The sequence below is a fragment of the Bos taurus genome, chromosome 1, assembly GCF_002263795.3.
Source record: "Bos taurus isolate L1 Dominette 01449 registration number 42190680 breed Hereford chromosome 1, ARS-UCD2.0, whole genome shotgun sequence".
In the NCBI taxonomy this organism is placed as follows: Eukaryota; Metazoa; Chordata; class Mammalia; order Artiodactyla; family Bovidae; genus Bos; species Bos taurus.
This window is the reverse complement of record NC_037328.1, coordinates 44,423,982-44,444,585: the sequence shown is the minus strand read 5'-3', so window position 1 is coordinate 44,444,585 and position 20,604 is coordinate 44,423,982. Positions and strand designations below refer to the sequence as shown.

The window sequence follows — 20,604 nt, the reverse complement described above, 5'->3', positions numbered from 1 at the left end:
AAGGACTCAAGAAAGCACAGTCAGCCTGACAAAAAGGTGGTCCTTGGGGTGGTGAGATGAGTTCCAGAGGGAGCAGAGCATCAGGAGACAGGACAGGGAGGCCAGAGAGGAGCCTGTGGTATGGTATTAGGGCCGGCAGAGGAAAGATTCCCAGCTCTAGTATCAAGGTGGGGGACCCCTCAAGGAGGGGCTGATGACAGGACAAGGGTCAGGGAGCTCCACTGGCAGCAGAGTCAGGGAGCTGATGCCTCACAGCTGGGACATGAAGGGTTGAGATGGGAAGAGTGGGATTCCAGTCTAGCCATTCATGCTTCCTTTTCACAAATGAGTGTCAGTTCAGGGAAGGTTCTGTACCAGGGGCAGTGGAGATGCGCAGAGGTGTACAGCCTGGTGGGGAGACCAGAGAGTGAGATGGATAACACTTAAATAAGGCAGAGGGCACAAGGAGATCCCTGTGTGAATCTCTGATCAGGGCAGTAAAGCTAGGCCTGGGAGAGTGATTAGGGCACTGTGTCTACCTAGGACCTTGCTTCTTTAAAGCAATTTGTTAGCAAAAGAAATCACAGCAGGGTGAAAGAGGTTAAAATGAACAGTCAAATCTTAATTTTTTGTGATTTTTTTTTTTTCCCTTAGCAGAAAATACCAATGGTATGTGACCAACAAAGCACTTGATGACACAGTACATCTAATTTTTCCAAGCTGAATGAGGAAGGACATGTGGAAAGGGAACTGGAAGCAGTGTCATCCCTCAGGGGGTGCCTTGAAGGCAGTCAGATGGGTTATGACTCCTGGTACCCCTCACTCTGAGCTTCAGGTTCTTTGTCAAATGGGATCTCTCTGCCCTCCCAGGGCAGCTGTGATGATTGTGAGTCATGACCTTACACAGCGCTTGTGCGGAGTGCTCAACCAATTGTTTTATTGTTGTTGAAACTTGGGTTGCTGAAAGATAGGTGAATGCTCATGGCAATTAAGAATGTGTTTAACTTTTTCTTCCTCAATTTTTCTCTTTTCTTCCTGTGGTTCTCTGTCATTTATCTAACTTGATCGTGGGAAAAGAAGACTCAAGGAGGAAGAAGGTAAAAAATAGGTGGATATTCAGCAAGGTGAAGGCTCTGCCAATAAAAAGACAGTAAAGATTCAGACCTGAGTGAGTTTATGAATGCAAATTTATTCTTTCACCAAAGAGCCCAGAAAAAGTGAGGTGCAATCAAAAAGAAAATCAAGGGAGAAAGTAAGGAAAAAGAAAGTCAGTGGGCTACAAAGGATACTGGGAAACAAGTTCTGCAGGGAGGCACCGATTAGAGGTGGAGGTTAAAGAAGGCATGACTATGCTGTGGTCAGTAGAGTAAGTTAAGATAAAAATCAAACCCCATCTTGGTAAGATAAATTGAAAAGCTAATGATGTTAACCTGTAGGTCTTAGAATGGTTAAAACTGAAATTTATATAAGACGTTGGAGTTAAATATTTAATGGCTGGAGAGAAAACCAAGATGGATTATACATTAACTATGTAAATTTTTCTGCATCCCCCACCCCACAAAGAAAAAATAAAAGACCTGAAGTATATTTCACTATAATATTTATCACTTCAGTGCTTACTCTTTGCCAACCACTGTTTAAAGAGCTTAATAAGTATTAATCATTTAATCCCCACAGCAACTCTGTGGAGAAAATACAATTAACACCATTTTACCAATAGAGAGATGAGGCACAGAGAGTTTAACTTGCCCAAGGAATCACAGCTTGCAGGTCACCACAATGCAAAAACTGCTTCCTACAATTATCCTAAGCCTGGTCACAAACTTTGGGTAGAGTCACCCTCTAGCGGGGAATGAGTTTAGGGCCACCTACAATGAGAATGGGCTTCCCTGGTGGCTCAGTGGTAAAGAATCCACCTCCCAAAGCAGGAAACCCGGGTTTGATCCCTGGGTTGGGAAGATCTCCCAGAGAAGGAAATAGCAACCCACTCCAGTAGTCTTGCCCGGGAAGTCCCAAGAACAGAGGAGCCTGGTGGGCTACAGTCCAGAGGGTTGCAAAGAGTAGGATGTGATTTAGTGAATACACAACAATGAATAAGATCACAAATCATTCCTGAGAAGGAGATGGTGACTTTGGACTGACAGTAGGTAGTCCTTTAAAAATCACACATGGTTGCCAATCCGGTTGGAGGGACACATAAGGTGAAAAAGCTGAAAATGGATGTGAGTGGCCAATAAAAAGAATGAAAAGGCAATAAAAGATCGTAGTTTATCAGATTCCCACCTGTGGTAATACGAAGGTGGAGAATCCCTGATAAGAATTCACACAACAGACATGATGCTAGATAGTCATGAGGCCCCGAGAGCCTCCTCACAGCATGGTTTGGCCCTGTGATCGTGAATTGGTGTGGGGCTCACCTTGCCTATATTTATGCTATTTGTCTCCTCCTAGGAACGATACCCAAAAGAATGAGGCTGGGTCTGTGGTAAAAATACACTACAAGAATCTGAGATATCATTATTCTACAATACATTTCTATTATTAACAAAACAAAACAAAACAAAAAACCACTAGAGGGAAAATTTACCTTGCTGGTCTGTAATTAATGAAGCCTGACTCTTTCAAAGGCAGAGAAGGTAGCTTCCCTCAACCCCACCCACAACTGGCACTGGAACACAGGGAATGCTGCAGAAGGGAAGAAGAGGTTGATTTCAGAGCCAACAGTTGTGACTCTCACCGGTTTGACTTTCTTTGACAGGGCAGGACCTGGAGCTGTCTCCTGCTGAGTCATTTCTGTGTCTCCTCCTCCTTCACCACCTGATGCTCCTAGGAAACATAAAGATTAAAAATTAGAAAAGCACCCCTCTCTTTCTCCCATTTCTAGCATAATCTTGGTACCATCTTTTCAGAAGGTTCTGTCCCTTGACTCATTAATTTCACCTCTAAGAAGCTGAATTTAAGAAAATGATCCAAAATGAAGATAGCGATTGAAGAACCAAGGTGGCAGTATTATTTATAAACCTGCACAAATGAAGATTATTCAGATGTCTAAAACTGAGACTGTTTAATTAAGGAACACACACTGAGTTGCATGGTTGAACTCTTCATTTTCAGATAGAAAAGTTGTTGCTTGCAGGGATAAAGTAATTTGCCCTAGGTCACACACCTGGGAACCCAGATCTATCTGAGTCCAAGGTCTTCCCCCACAAGTGATGCTGCCTGTACTGAGAACTAGCCAGCTCTCAAACGAAAGAAAACGTGACAAAAGGATTATACATCATGAGAAATTCTTATTTTAAGTTTATAAAATCTTTCAACACTGGAAAAAGTAAATTCTTGTCCTAAGAATCAGGAAAAAAAAAGTTTTTAACAATATTTCTGTTTAAAAAGCTCTCTTAAAGAAACATGGCAATCACAGGTTTTTTTTTACTTCCCATGCTATGCTATGCTATGCTAAGTCACTTCAGTCGTGTCCGACTCTGTGTGACCCCATAGACGGCAGCCACCAGGTTCCCCCGTCCCCGGGTTTCTCCAGGCAAGAACATTGGAGTGGGTTGCCATTTCCTTCTCCAATGCATGAAAAGTGAAATCGAAGTCGCTCAGTCGTGTCCGACTCTTATCGACCCCGTGGACTGCAGCCTACCAGGCTCCTGGGATTTTCCAGGCAAGAGTATTGGAGTGGGGTGCCATTGCCTTCTCCTTACTTCCCATAATGCTATCCTGTCTTCCAGATTTTAGTGGCTGTTCTATCTGAATACATTTTTGAATCTTTGAAAGACTTCACTCACTCCCTTTGAGTTTTTCTGTACATCTCAAAGCCCAAAATATGAGTCTTGAGTAATACTGGTCAGAATTCATATTTAGGTACAGATTAACTAGTCCAGTAGTCTTGAGACGGTTAGTTTTATGTATCAACTTGATTGGGCCATAGGGTGGTCCAGATATTTGGTCAAACATTACTCTAGATGTTTCTCTGTAGGTGTTTCTGGTTGAGATTAACATCTGAATGGGTGGACTGAATAAAGCAGACTGCCCTCCCTAATGTGGAAGGATATATCCCATCAGGTATGGCTGGAATAGAACTAAAAGTATGACCCACCCTGAGTAAGATAATTTTTTCTGCCTTTGGACTTGAAATGAAACATTTGGCTCTTCCTGGATCTGGAGCCTGCAGGCCAATGAGCTGGAACTATACCATCAGCTCTCCTGTTTCTCAAAGCCTTCTAACTAGAATTGCAACTAAACAATTGGCTCTCCAGGGTGGCCAGCTTGTCGGTCCACGCTGCTGATCTTGGGGCTTGACAGCCTCCATAACTGCATGAGCTAACTCCTTTACACACACACACACACAGACACACACACACATGACAGAGAGACAAAGAGAGAGAACAATAAATATAGATAGATATGTAGCAAAGATATCTATTTCCCTATGGCTTCTGTTTTTCAGGAGAATCTTGCTTCATAACTGTGTAGAGTGAAAAAAAGGACTCTACCCAATCAAGCAGTAGCAGGTAGAAGATTAACAGGGCTTTTTAAATGAATGATTAAGTTGGCACTAAAAGTATTTATAGAACTGCTTCTGGGAAGAAAGTAGTAGTAGTCATATTTTCCCCTATTCCTCCTGTTAAGTTACAGCGAAAACCCCTGAACATTATACATAAAACAAACAGAGGAAATCTCTGAAAGGTGGAGAGAAGTCAGACGGGCTAGGGACTTTGAGGCCCAGGGAACAACACAGTGGTGAACTCAGTAGATTTTCTTTTAGCTCATTATCTCAGACTTGGAGCTAAAGAAGCTAGTAACTTGGAAATGCTAAGTGTGAGCAGAAAAAAAAAAGCCCCAATAAAAGTATGCTATATTTAACAAAATGACCAGGAAAAGGACAGCCTACCAAGACTGAAAACCTTTAGATAACAACTACTTGATTCCAGCCAAACACAACAGAAAAGCTGTGGCCCTGCCTACCCCAGCAAAGGCTGGGTGGGGAACCAAGCCTTCCACCTTTGGCTGGCTGTAACGAGGCACCCCAACTTCTCTTCCACCTTCCCTCAGGCTGGTGGTCAGAAGTGGTCGAGTAGGGACTGAACTCCTGAAGAGATTTTCCTCCCTGAAGGGCTGTGGGAAACCCCTGTTCTCTAGTACCACCACCACCAGTGCAGTTCAGTGGAAAACATGTGAGCCTGGACTTACCCCTCCTCCCGGCAGTAATGAAGGGTACCTCTCTTTCCCACTACAGTCAGAGAAAGCCTAGTAGAGAATCAGGACTCTCCATACTGCCCAGTGGTAATGAGGCCAACACCTACACTAGTGTTTCAGCAACCACTAAAAAAGCTATACAAAGAAGTACACTCAAAAATATTAAGACAAATCAAAACAGAATTCTAAAAAGTTCAAGTAACTCACAAGAAGGCAGGAAAGATAAACAAGAAATAGCAAATAAACAGAAAAGATGAAATAAAATTACAGACTTGAATCCCAACATATCAATAATTATATAAATTTAAATGATCTAAACACACCAATTTAAAGACAGAGGCTGACAAAGTGGATTAAAAAACATGACCTAACTACATGCTGGGGCTTCCTGGATGGCTCAGTGGTAAAGAACCTGACTGTAATGTAGGAGACGTGGGTTCAGTTCCTGGGTCAGGAAGATCCCCTGGAGTAGGAAATGGCAAGCCACTCCAGTATTCTTGCCTAGAATATTCCATGGACAGAGGAGCCAGCCAGGCTATAGTCCATGGGGTTGCAAAGAGTCGGACATGACTGAGCATGCATGCACCTATATGCTATTTATATGAAACTTATTTCAAATATAACAGTATAGCTAAAAGCAAAATGATGGATGAAATGTAACATGTAAATATCGATAAAAAAAGCAGGGGTTATATTAATACATTATACTCTATTGATTATATTAATATCAGCTTATATTAACATATTTATATATATCCGATATTAATATCAGACAAAGGTTGAATAAATTAGTTGTTTCTTTAGCCTGTGATGCTTTTTAGTTCCAAAAAGAAAACTGCTTTTCTGAAGTAAAAATGCTAGTTCTGTGATTTCCATTAAGAAAGTATGACAAGAACAGCATGGGGACCCAATCTAGCCAGCCTGGCTCCAGCATCTAGATTCCTCCAGGACTGCTGGCATTTGAGGAATTGAAGCCAGGACTGCGCCGCTCAGTCCCAGTGGCTGACTCAGCCCATGGAGTGGAGTCCCCAAGACGGTGCCGTTTTGTCTCCAAATCCCTGAGGGTCTACATTAAAAAAAAAGAAAAGGACATGGCCAGATGGGATTCGTTAAACTCTTCCAGAAGTGGAGTCAAGTACACTGTTCTTTTTCAACCCCAGGCGAAAAGAGCAAAAAGCTAAAATTAAAAGTTGCACATATATTTTTCCTTCAATCCCTGTCTTTGTCCTCTTCATGAGAAGTATCAGAAATCCAATTTCTCAGCAACTTCTGTAAGCTTCTAAGTATTTGCTTGCATGGACTCCTTCAAGGCCCTAGGGAGAGTACTGGCAGTGGATCATGGATAACTTTTCTTTAAAAATTCGTAAAATAAAGATATATGGGGATTAAAATAAATACAATAGACCACTGTCTATTTCCACTCAGAACTCATCTCTGTCGCTATCCTAGTGAGTGATGTTGGAGCTGGAGTGAGCATTCTGGGGATCCACTTAGAGGGAGATGATTGGACAGACTCTGAGTTTAATGAAATATTATAATATAACCTTATAATAAGGCTCATAATCATAAAGCCTATAGTTAAACTACTGCAGGCTGTCCTGGTGTATGAACGTTTTCAGGAATATTCCTACCACCCTTTGCCAACTTACCAGACATCTGACACAAAGTGTACAGGGCCAGAAGTTGTGGATTGTAACACAAACACACCTGTAGCCTCCTTCCTTGGAATGATGCAGGAAGTGGAGGAGAAAGCAGGTTTGGGATGAATGAAACCAGAAACTAGACAGTGGAAAATTCTTCTAATCATCAGAAATGTAAAACTGTAAGCAGAAAATTAGGTTCTCGTTTTGTGTGTTCAAAACGGAAAGTCTCTCTCATATAGGAATATATAAGATAAAGCATTTTACAGTTTAAAAAAACACATTTTTTTCTTATCTAATGAAAATGAATAAAATAAAACTTTTCAGAATTCTTATGTTCATAACAGTACTGTTATGATTTCTTATTTAAAACAATGTCTTTCATATCTTATTTTGTATCTGTAATTTTGTATTTTTTTTCTAAGAGGCCCCACCCTGCCAAACTGCATAAGATTCAGGCCTCACAAATCCTAGATCTGCCCTAGCTATAGACCTGCTTAACTCCCCTATGGTTCTCATATTTTCTCAGCAGAATAAATTCCTGAAACACACAACCTGGTAAGTTTCAAAAGCATGACGCTAAGCAAAAGAAGCCAGAATCAAAAGGCTATATAATGTGTGGTACTGGAAAAGGCAAAACTATAGGAATAAAAAACAGATCAATAGTTACTGGGGATGGGAAACTTCTGGGGCTGTTGGAAATGTTCTATATCTTAATTGTGGTAGTGGTTACACAACTGTCAGTCAGTTAATATGGGCTCAGTAGTGTCTGACTCTTTGTGATCCTATGGACTGTAGCCTGCCAGGCTCCTCTGTTTATGGGATTCTCCAGACAAGAATACTGGAGTGGGTTGCATTGCAAAAAACTCATGGAATCATACACAAAACTGGGTTAATTTTACTATGTAAAATTTACTACGTAAATTTTTAAAAAATTATTTAAAAAATAATTTTACTATGTAAATTATTCCTCAATAAGCCCAACTTTAAAAAATAATGATAGAAGCTAAGTTTTTTTAATGTCTGAGTCTACAAGCTTAACCCTCACACTACCCTTGCATGAGAAGATGGTGCTTATAGCTAAATGTTTAGCTAAATGATGTTTCCTTCTATTCTGTTTGCTAAGAGGTTTGTTTGTCCTTTTATTTTAAAACCATGAAGAGGTGTTAAGCTTAATGCAATGCTTTTTGTTTTTGCACTTATTGAGATGATCATATGGGCTTCGCCTATAATCTGTTAATGTGGAAAACTGTAAAAATATGTTGTCTAATATTAAATAAACCATTCTTGCTATTCCTAGGATAAATCCCAATTTGTCAAGATATATTTCTTTTTTAATAATGTTGGTTATATTTTGGCTACCATTTTATTTTAGACATTCATTTACATAATTTTCCTTCCTAGTATTGTTCTTGTCTGGTTTAAGTATTGAGGTTATATTAGCTTCCTAAAAGGGCTTCCCTGGTGGCACAGATGGTAAAAAATCTGCCTGCAAGCAGGAGACATGGATTCAATCCCTGGGTGGGGAACACCCCTGGAGAAGAGAATGGCTACCCTCTCTAGTATTCTTGCCAGGAGAATTCCATGGACAGAGAAGCCTGGTAGGTTACAGTTCATGGGGTTGCAAAAAGTCAGACATGACTGAGTGACTAACACTTTCACTTTTTTTAACTTCATAAAAGAGTTGGGAATGTCTCCTCATTTTCTGTTCTCTGAAATATTTGTATATAGTTAAGATGACCTATTTATTGATATTTGGTAAAACCTGTTAGTAAAAGAAGCAGAGTGTAGTATTCTTTTTGTGGGTATGTTTTAACAAATGCTTCAACTTCTAATGGTTATATAATTATTTAGATGTTTCATTTTTTTACTCAATTTTGGTAAATAATATTTTTCTAGGTAATTTGTTGTTTTACTTTTCAAATTTATTGGAGAGGGGTGATTATTATATGTATATATGTTTTCTTTTTTCTTTTCTCGCATTTTTAATTTGCAACCTATTTTTCTTGTTCTATCTCGGAGATGTATTTCTTAAAAAAAACAAACAATTAGGTTCTTTATTATGCTTTCTATTGCTTCTTTGATTTCTAGTGCACTAATTAAGATTCTTTCCTTTAAGTATACTCTGTTGAGTTCTTAATTTTTGTAGTTGGATATTTAGCCCACTGTTTTCCTTCATCTGATATAAGCATTAAGGATATAAAATTTCTTGTGTGTGTGTGCTTAGTCGTTCAGTTGTGTGCAACGCTTTGCGACCCTTTGGACTGTAACCCATCAGGCTCTTCTGTCCATGAGATTTTTCAAACAAGAATACTGGAGGGGGTTGTCATATCCTTCTCCAGGGGATCTTCCTGACCCAGGGACTGAACCCTTGCCTTCTGTGTCTTCTGCATTGCTGGTGGATTCTTTACCTCTTGAGCCACGGGGAAGTCCATATATTTTCTTAACACTTTATAACTTAATCTGAATACCATACATTTTAATATTATAGCATTTTCATTATTATTTAATTCTAAATATTTTTAAAGACTCTATAATGACTTTCTTTGACTGATGAGTTATTTAGAAGTGTATTGTTATATTTCCAAACCGATTTTTTTTAAAGTTACCTTTTTGTTATATTGTGGTTGGAAAAATGCCCTGCATTTTTTAATAAAAGACTTATTTAATAAGACTTTTATACCTGTGATGGATTCATTTTGATATTTGGCAAAACTAATATAATTATGTAAAGTTTAAAAAAAAAAAAAAAGACTTGTTTTATTTTCTAGCACAGGGATCAGTGCACTTTTTAGGTTTTTAGGGCCACATAGAAGATAACTGTAGGAGGATTTGCAGAGCAATAAGGTCTCTGTCAGTAATTACTGGATTCTGCTATTATGCAAAATCAGCCCTAGACAGTATGTAAATGATTGGGTGTGGCTGTTTTCTGATAAACTTTATTAACAAAAATACATCTATTGGTCTATGAGTCATAGTTTGCCAGCTCCTGACCTAGTAGATAAATATTTATTTAACATATATTTATATATTTTTAAAATAGTTGACATACAATATCATGTTGATTTCAGGTAAATTACATAGTAGTTTGATATTTGCATACATTATGAAATCATCACCACATAAGTAACCATCTGCCTCTATACACAATCAATTAAAAAATTTTTTTAATAGAATATGCAGTATCTAATTGTTAGGGGCACAGTTCTATACAGGATTACGGATAGACTTAATTATGTTTTTCAAATCTGCTATATGTTTATGAATTTTTATGTTTTATCAGCTGGGCTTCCCTGGTGGCTCAATGGCAATTACTGACATGTATATTAACATCTTCCACTCTTATTTTGAAGTTCTTCATGTTTTCTAATAATTCTATCAGTTTTTAGTTACACATCTAATAGGTATATTAGATATATGCAAGTGTAGAACTGTTACAAGTTCCTGTCGGTTGAGTCTTCCTTTTATCCTTATGTAGGGACACATCTTGTTTAAAAAATCCATCTCTAATTTAGTTCAAATTCACTAATTTGGGGAGGAGTATTCTATATTTCTAGAGGCGGTCAGTTTACACACTGAAAACTCATGTTGGAGACACAGCTGTAGTTCAACAGTCTACAGTGTTTTGCTAAAATTACTCATCCCTAGGAACCAGAATGTTTTATTTGGCCAGGCGAAGCCAGGCTGGGAACTACTCTTCAAGAACCGTGCATGTTCCCAGCTCATTAAGGGACTCCTACCAGCATCACTGAGAAGGAACACAATTCCCACATCCAAAGAACAGGACCCTGTGAAAAGTGAACTCAGTGAAGGCCCAAAGCAAATAACACAGGGCAGGGGAAGGGGCGCACAGAGGACGGGGGAGGGGGAAAAGGAGGAGGAGGACAGGAGGGCAGAAACAGTGAGAAATGTAGCCAATGAAAGAAGAGGGCTCTCAATTCTGACTCCAGGTACACTAACAGTCATACAGTGAAGGAAGCTCCATCCAAAATAATTACTATAGGTATGCCAAAAAGTAAGGGCTTACAATCAATGAGTCCATGCCAGAAAAGAATCTGACATCTGGAAGTGGACCTCTCATTGACTCTGGGTGTGCAGAACACCTGCTTCTCCCTTTATCTCTTGTCATTTCTCCTTCTCTATCAAAATCTTAGTCCCATCTTCTAAAATTCCACACAAGTCATGTCCTCCCCCACACCGCCACCCATGTAGAGACCTTCCAAAAATAGAAACAAGAATATCTTAGGGCTATACTCTAGCAAAGAGCTGCAACTTTCGCTGGTTAAAGAAAATGCTGAGAAAAGAACAGGATCCAGCATGCAAACGAAGAATTATGTGATCAGCAGCAGGAGGAATAGCAAACCCTAGGCCAAGTCTATTGTGCCCAATCCAGGGCACCTGGCTGTACGGAAGCGCTACTCTGAGAGGCCTGGGCAGGTTCAATCTTTCGCCTCCTGGCCTTTTCTGACCGCAGAGTCCCCACCTTGGATACAGGGACACTGGACCACTCAAAGTCTTCTGCACCCTAGTGGTGGTTCAGTAGACTTTACATTAGCATGGCATATGTCTCTCTGATTTTGTTTCATTTTTCTGAGGTACCGTATGTTTCTTTTTCAGTTGCATATGCAGCAAGAAACTGAGCATGATTCACCTTTTCCAATTCTCAGGCTCTTTAAGATGTTCTCTTCCTTTCTCCAAAAGATTTGAGAAAACAAATGCTTCTGAATGTAAGCCCCCTGTGAGTTAGTTCTTCCCATCAGAAGCTTTCCTTGCATTCTCAACTGGAATGGGGAATGGGGTGGGGAATCCCTTTTCCCATTAAATTTTGCTGTTTCCAGTGGCAACTGCTACAGCCAATAATGTTCCAATAAAGTTCCTATTTTCATAGCTGAAGATGTCCCTAGCAACAGTTCCAGACTTTGTTTATAAAATATGTTTCCAGTTTCCACAGAAAACTTTAAAGTTAGATGGTACAACTCTAAACTGTTGTCATTTTAAAACTCTGAAAGAAGGTAAAGTACTAAGACCAATAACACCACCTCAAAAATACATGACCAAAGAAAAATACTTCACCTTCTAAGGGGATCTTAAACACTACACAATTTGCTGCCAGTTACTTTTAACTATACATTGCAAGCTGTAATGTATAGAACTATGTAATCATTATATTGTGGACTGGGAACTAATATAATGTTACAGGTCAGGGAAAAGTGAAAGTGTTAGTTGTTCAGTTGTGTCTGACTCTTTATGACCCCATGGACTGTAGCTCTCCAGGCAAGAGAGAATTTTTTTCCTAATGATGAGAACTCTTCCGATTTACTCTCTTGACGACTTTCATATATAACATACAGAAGTGTTAAATAGTCATGTCGTATATTTCATGCCTAATACTTGTTTATTGTAACTGAAAGTTCGTATCTTTTGACCACTTTCATCCAGTTCTCTTTCCCACCACCCGCTCCTTCAGATGACCACAAAGCTGATCTCTTTTTCTATGTATTTGTTTTTTTTTTTTTCTAATTTTATTTTATTTTTAAACTTTACATAATTGTATTAGTTTTGCCAAATATCAAAATGAATCCGCCACAGGTATACATGTGTTCCCCATCCCGAACCCTCCTCCCTCCTCCCTTCTCCCTCCCCATACCATCCTTCTGGGCCGTCCCAGTGCACCAGCCCCAAGCATCCAGCATCGTGCATCGAACCTGGACTGGCAACTCGTTTCCTACATGATATTTTACATGTTTCAATGCCATTCTCCCAAATCTTCCCACCCTCTCCCTCTCCCACAGAGTCCATAAGACTGTTCTATACATCAGTGTCTCTTTTGCTGTCTCGTACACCGGGTTATTGTTACCATCTTTCTAAATTCCATATATATGCGTTAGTCTACTGTATTTATGTTTTTCCTTCTGGCTTACTTCACTCTGTATAATAGGCTCCAGTTTCATCCACCTCATTAGAACTGATTCAAATGTATTCTTTTTAATGGCTGAGTAATACTCAACATCACTCATTATCAGAGAAATGCAAATCAAAACCACTATGAGGTACCATTTCACACCAGTCAGAATGGCTGCGATCCAAAAGTCTACAAATAATAAATGCTGGAGAGGGTGTGGAGAAAAGGGAACCCTCTTACACTGTTGGTGGGAATGCAAACTAGTACAGCCACTATGGAGAACAGTGTGGAGATTCCTTAAAAAACTGGAAATAGAACTGCCTTATGAGCCAGCAACCCCACTGCTGGGCATACACACTGAGGAAACCAGAAGGGAAAGAGACACGTGTACCCCAATGTTCATCGCAGCACTGTTTATAATAGCCAAGACATGGAAGCAACCTAGATGTCCATCAGCAGATGAATGGATAAGAAAGCTGTGGTACATATACACAATGGAGTATGTATTTGTTTTTGAAGTATAATTGGGCTTCCCTGGTGGCTCAGATGGTAAAGAGTCTGCCTGCAGTGCAGGAGACCAGGGTTCAATCCCTGGGTCAGGAAGATGCCCCGGAGAAGGGAATGGCTACCTACTCCAGTATTCTTGCCTGGATTTGGATCTAATTGGTTTTTACTCAGTTTGCTCTTAACCATCACGCAATATGGGCTTCCCAGGTGGTGCTAGTGTAAAGAATCTGCTTGTCAGTGCAGGAGACACAGGGATGAGGTCTCTTTTTCTTTCAGTTTATATCTATATGAGATAATGAGCTTCCCTGGTGGCTTAGCAGTAAAGAATCCATCTGCAATGTAGGAGATGCAGGCTCAATCCCTGGGTCAGGAAGATCCCCTGGAGAAGGGAATGGCAACCCACTCTAGTATTCTTGCCTGGAGAATCCCATGGACAGAAAAGCCTGGTGGGCTACAGTCCATGGGGTCGAAAAGAGTTGGGCATGACTGACCAACTAAACAACAACAACAATATGAGATAACAGACGCTCACTAAACTTACTGTGTTAATTATTTCACGATATATGTAAGTCAAATCAGTTTGTCATGTACCCGAAACTCACACAGAGAAATAATGGGGGTCCACCTCTCTGCCTGGAAATGGTGTGGACATGACCCATCTTTAGCCAAGAAGGCCTGAGCTATGTTTTGATGGCAGAAAAGGTTTACTTTTTTATGGACATGGTTGGTCTCACGGGATACTTGTGACAGATTTTTCCAGTCTCCAAGTCACCCAACCTGGATAATGACTTGCCTCATGTTGCTCTGGTTTGCATAATAATAAAGACCTTATTTAAAAAAAATTAGATCTCTATAAAACTGGAAGAAAGAAAAAAAACACTTAACTAAAAAGCAAAACAAACAAAAACATATACAGGACAGGCTCCTCATAAAGGAGTAAAACACCCAAAACTACAAGAGCCTGATCTCTTGTGTAAATGCTCACACTTAAGCATGGCTGCGATGACAGCAAAAAAGAACCTTTAATGCATGAGGGTGCCATGGAACCTAATGATAATAACACAGTCCTTTTTTTGAGCAAAACAGTGTTCTAAATGCTCTACACATATTAACTCATTTAATTCACATGTCAATCTTACAAGATGGGTACTGTTACTATTAATATGATCTCTGTTTTACAGAGGTGGAAAGCAAGTGGAAGCACTTGCTCAAGGTTAATGAGAGAACATACCAGGATCTGGATCTAATTGGTTTTTACTCAGTTTGCTCTTAACCATCACGCAATATGGGCTTCCCAGGTGGTGCTAGTGTAAAGAATCTGCTTGTCAGTGCAGGAGACACAGGGATGAGGGTTCGATCCCTGAGTTGGAAAGATCCCCTTGAGGAGGGCATGGCAACCCACTCCAGTATTCTCGCCTGGAGAATCCCATGGACAGAGGAGCCTGGTGTGTCGCAGTCGATAGGGTGTCAAAGGGTCGGATGTGACTGAAGCGACAGCACGAGCATGCATTATGCAATACCCCTGCCCCTCTAACTTAGAAAGAAAACTAGGTGTCTCTCAGGTGGTACTAGTCATTAAGCTGGGTACTGGAATCACAGGGCTTTGTATGCAGAGCCCAGTTTAACAATAACATGTTCTTATATTTGAATAACACTCATCTAACTGGAGAAGGAAATGGCAACCCACTCCAGTATTCTTGCCTAGAGAATCCTGTGGACAGAGGTGCCTGGACACCTCTGTTGTACACGACTGAAGTGACTTAGCATGCATGCATGCATTGGAGGAGAAAATGGCAACCCACTCCAGTATTCTTGCCTGGAGAATCCCAGGGACAGAGGAGCCTGGTGGGCTGCCGTCTATGGGGTCGCACAGAGGTGGACATGACTGAAGCTACTTAGCAGCAGCAGCAGCATCTAACTGAGGCAGAAGCTGCTGCTTCTGGTGACTAGCTCCTCTCCTCCAAAATAAACATACCCAGAATCTGTTAGCAACTCTCCCCCACCACCCCTGCTTCCATCCTATATTTTGGCTTGGGAGAAAATATATCCTGACTTAACAAGGGTATTCCTCGTTTATGCTTGTCATTCCCACATCCCATCTGATTTAGTATCTGTCTTATTGCAGGGATCCTTTAATGTATTAATACGCATTACTACTCTCCAAGTGTGAGAAGAGAAATGAGGTCATCCTTGGGTTTACTTAACCCCTGAACTCTACTCTTTGCAGCACAACTGTTAACAGCTCCCAGAATAGCACTCTGTGCACACCTTTTGGGAAGTTCCAGCATAGATGAGTGAAAAGGGAAGTTCTAGAAGTCTCAGCTTCTAGTTCCAACTTTTGTGATCTTGGGCTAATCATTTATTTTATGCCACAGTCTTCCCATTTATGCAATGATGAAGTCATACTGCTATGATTTATGATTCTCTTCTGGCTCAGGCCAATTTCTATTAAGAACGCTGTATGCCCTGGACAAGTCAAAATTTCCAGAGTGAGGTGAAATGTTGAAGTACAGAGGTATAGGGTAACATTAAAAAAAATATAGGTGAACGTGGCCTGTTACATGATTATGTGAGTTACGTCATGTCCCCTGAACAGAAATTTCATAAGGAGAAGGCCTATGAGGCTGCAGTTAGACCTGCTATCCACTCACCCTTGTGAAAAAGTATGAGCCCAAGAGGAGAAATGTTCAAGGGAAAAGCACACTGTTTCTGTTACGATTGCCCTAAGCCTTCACAGAGACTTCCACTACCTATTAGATGACTTCACGTAGGCTGTTAATGTGCATCCTGTGAATTGTTAAAGGTGGGCATAATGTTCACATGCCCTGCCTGCTCCAGGATCCTTAACCTTCTTGTCCAGCTTTCTCAATGGAAAACCCAGATCTTAACTGCCTTTTTGTATACCTCAGGAAAAGGTACTTTATTGCTTTAAAGGTACTTTAAAGTTTCCTGCAGGTAAACTGGGCTTAAGGATGTTAGTGAAAATTGCTCAGTCGTGTCCAACTCGTTGCAACCTTGTGGACTATACAGTCCATGGAATTCTCCAGGCAAGAATACTGGACTGGGTAGCCTTTTCCTTCTCCAGGGGATCTTCCCAACTCAGGGATCGAACCCAGGTCTCCCACATTGCAGGTGGATTCTTTATCAGCTGAGCCACAGGGAAAGCTACTTATCAACTAATTACCAACTACATGGGAAATATACAGAGAGGGGTTTGTGTTGGGAATGATCTTCCAGAACTGTAACTCTGAGGTCTTCCATAATAGTGTGGGATAAAGCTCAGATGTAACAGTCAAATGCGGTAAATAAATAAGAGATTAAAATAAGACTTGATTTGCCAATCCTATGCTATAATTTTGATGGGGTCATCATTAAAAAATTTTTTTAACCTTTTTCCTTGATATAAAGCCATACATACTAATCACAGAGAGTTCAGAAAATACAGAAAAGTAAAAATCTGGTACTACCATAAAAAGATAGTCCCACTATAATAAGATATATTCTTATAATTGTGATAAAATAACTTCTACTTTTTGTTCTGTCTCTGTGTATATGGGTATGTGTACAAGGGTGCTAAGTCACTTCAGTCGGGTCTGATTCTCTGTGACCTCATGAACTGTAGCCTGACAGACTCCTCGGTCCATGGGGATTCTCCAGGCAAGAATTCTGGGAGTGGGTTGCCATGCCCTTCTCCAGGATATCTTCCTGGCCCAGGGACTGAACCTGCGTTTCTTACGTCTCCTGCATTGCTAGGTGGGTTCTTTACCACTAGTGCCACCTAGGAAGCCCATATATACATATGTTATACATATGTGTGTGTGTGTGTGTGTGTACATACATATACATATGAGTATGTGTTAGTCACTCAGTCATGTCCAGCTCTTTGTGACCCCAAGGACTATAGCCACCCTCCAGGATCCTCTGTCCATGGGATTTTCCAGGCAAGACTACTGGATTGGGTTGCCTTTCCCTTCTCCAATATATGAGTGCTGCTGCTGCTAAGTCGCTTCAGTCATGTCCGCCTTTGTGCGACCCCATAGAAGGCAGCCCACCAGGCTCCCCCGTCCCTGGGATTCTCCAGGCAAGAACACTGGAGTGGGTTGCCATTTCCTTCTCTAATGCATGAAAGTGAAAAGTGAGAGTGAAATCGCTCAGTCTTGTCCGATTCTTAGAGACCCCATGGACTATAGCCTACCAGGCTCCTCCATCCATGGGATTTTCCAGGCAAGAGTATATGTATGTATATATATATATATATATGGGGCTTCCCTGGCGGCTCAGATGGTAAAGAATCTGCCTGTAATGCTGGAGACCTGGGTTTGATTCGATTGGGAAGATCCCTTGGAGAAGGGAATGGCTACCCACTCCAGTATTTTTTCTGGCTGGCCGACTACAGTCCATGGGGAAGCGATTTAACACAAACAAATACATACACATATATATCTGGAACTACATGTTGTATACAAATACTTTATCTTTTAATATTATATCTTGAGAAATTTGTATGCAGGTCAGGAAGCAACAGTTAGAACTGGACATGGAACAACAGACTGGTTCCAAATAGGAAAAGGAGTTCGTCAAGGCTGTATATTGTCACCCTGTTTATTTAACTTCTATGCAGAGTACATCATGAGAAACGCTGGACTGCAAGAAACACAAGCTGGAATCAAGATTGCCGGGAGAAATATCAATAACCTCAGATATGCAGATGACACCACCCTTATGGCAGAAAGAGAAGAGGAGCTCAAAAGCCTCTTGATGAAAGTGAAAGTGGAGAGTGAAAAAGTTGGCTTAAAGCTCAACATTCGGAAAATGAAGATCATGGCATCTGGTCCCACCACCTCATGGGAAATAGATGGGGAAACAGTGGAAACGGTGTCAGACTTTATTTTTCTGGGCTCCAAAATCACTGCAGATGGTGACTGCAGCCATGAAATTAAAAGACGCTTACTCCTTGGAAGGAAAGTTATGACCAACCTAGATAGCATATTAAAAAGCAGAGACATTACTTTGCCAACAAAGGTTCGTCTAGTCAAGGCTATGGTTTTTCCTGTGGTCATGTATGGATGTGAGGGTTGGACTGTGAAGAAGGCTGAGAGCTGAAGAATTGATGCTTTTGAACTGTGGTGTTGGAGAAGCCTCTTGAGAGTCCCTTGGACTGCAAGGAGATCCAACCAGTCCATTCTGAAGGAGATCAGTCCTGGGATTTCTTTGAAAGGAATGATGCTAAAGCTGAAACTCCAGTACTTTGGCCACCTCCTGCGAAGAGTTGACTCATTGGAAAAGACCATGATGCTGGGAGGGATTGCGGGCAGGAGGAGAAGGGGACGACAGAGGATGAGATGGCTGGATGGCACCAGACTCGATGGACGTGAGTCTCAGTGAACTCCGGGAGTTGGTGATGGACAGGGAGGCCTGGCGTGCTGCGATTCACGGGGTCGCAAAGAGTCTGACACGACTGAGCGACTGATCTGATCTGATCTGATTATATCATGAGCATTTTTCCATGTTAATAGTATTGAAAAATATTTTTAATGGCTATATGACAAACTATTGCTTACTTACAGTATATTTAATTTGTTCTTCTATCATTAGATTATTTCTAAAAGTTGCTTTTGTAAATTTATTGTAATAGACATTTTTATAACTTTTATCCATTTTTGATTAGAGCAGAATTCTAGAAGAGAAATCACACTGTGAGAAAGTATGCATGTTTCTTAAGGGTTTTAACAACTTCTAAACTGTTTTTCAGATGATTTGGGGTCAATTTTAAAGTCATCAACATGTATAAGAAAACACCTTTTGCATCACACTACAGCAAATACTCAACTGCTAAGATCTTTTAGACTGCTAAGAGGTACAAATGATACAGTATTTTAATTTGCATTCATTTGATATGACTGAGAGTATTTTGTTCTTTTTATTAGCTATGTGTATATCTTATAGGAATAGAATGGTCTTCATCTCTATTCATTTGTCAAGAAGGGTTTTAATGTTTTCTTTGTATAAATCTTAGTATTTGAAATACAAAATACAAATTTTTGGAAGATTTGTATAAATCTTTCAATGTTAAGGTTAACTTGTTTTCTCTCTTAATTTTTAAAATTATTTTGACCTAGAGATGCTATAAATTGTAATGAGATCAAATATGTCACCTTTCTTCATTGCAATTATGCTTTGCAAAGTTCACCCTAAAGTAGATACTTTTATTTAGTTAAAAAAAAACTTTATGATCCTTTTTTAAACATTTAACTTAAATCCTTTATAGTAGATTTTGTTGTACAGTATTAAGTAAAGCTCTAACTTTATTATCTTTTCACATATTTAATCAGTTGTCCTAACCTCTTACTGAAGGATTCTTTTTTCTCTCATTATCTTATTCTAGTATTTTCATTTCATTCATAATCAAAACACAAATCATACACATTCTTGGGTCTGGTTCTGTTGATCTGCATGTGAATCTTCTATAGGTACCACACCATCATGTTATTTTAAAAGATATATTGAACTTTTAAAAAGTTTTCTAAGTGGCTAAAACATTGGGGTGTAGGGAGTAACAAAACAGGGAGCACCAGAGTCAGGCCAAAATCTCTGGTAGAGGTAGAAAGCGCCATGGACGATGGAGGTCAGTAAGAATGTAGAGACAGAAGTTGAGCTGCTTCTCTCCAGAATCTCACATGACACCTCTGTCACTCAATAGCTATTGTGGCTTTGGGTAAGTTAATTCACCTTTCTATGCCGTGATTTCCTTATATGAAAAATGAGGTGGTTAAGAGGTTAAATGAGTTAGTGTAAAACTCTTAGGACAATGTATCAGATCAGATCAGATCAGATCAGTCACTCAGTTGTGTCTGACTCTTTGCGACCCCATGAATCACAGCATGCCAGGCCTCTCTGTCCATCACCAACTCCCAGAGTTCACTCAGACTATGTACAGCTCACGGCAAACATTATTGTCAGTTAGTTATTTGAAGCTATCTTCTACTTCCATCGGGCTTTCCTAGAGGCTCAGATGGTAAAGAATCCGCCTGCAACATGAAAGACCCAGGTTCAAGCCCTGGGTTGGGAGGATCTCCCGGAGAATGGCAAAGCACTCCAGTATTTTTGCCTGGAGAATTCCATGGACAGAGGAGACTGAGGGGTTATAGTATATGGGGTTGCGAAGAGCCAGACATGACTGAGCGACTAATACACTTTCTGCTTCCATCATGCCACTGACATTACTCTTGCTAAGGACATCAATGATTCCTTAATTGTCAAATGAACATGGGACAGGGATTAAAAATACAGGCTCTCTAGAATCAGGCTGCCCAGATTAAAACAATACCTCTGCATTTTAAAGCTGTGTGACTCTGGCAAAGTTACTTGCTCATTCTG

At 40.3% G+C, this 20,604-nt stretch overlaps 1 protein-coding gene across 3 annotated transcripts in view; it reads right to left on the bottom strand.

Annotated features, from left to right (window-relative positions):
* Nucleotides 1-20,604, bottom strand: part of CMSS1 (cms1 ribosomal small subunit homolog) — a 395,379-nt gene that overhangs the window by 36,748 nt on the left and 338,027 nt on the right. For all 3 annotated transcript variants that reach the window (XM_005201216.5, NM_001038215.2, XM_059886727.1), the window contains 1 exon segment: nucleotides 2,717-2,805. In XM_005201216.5, the coding sequence (XP_005201273.2) occupies nucleotides 2,717-2,805 (89 nt within the window).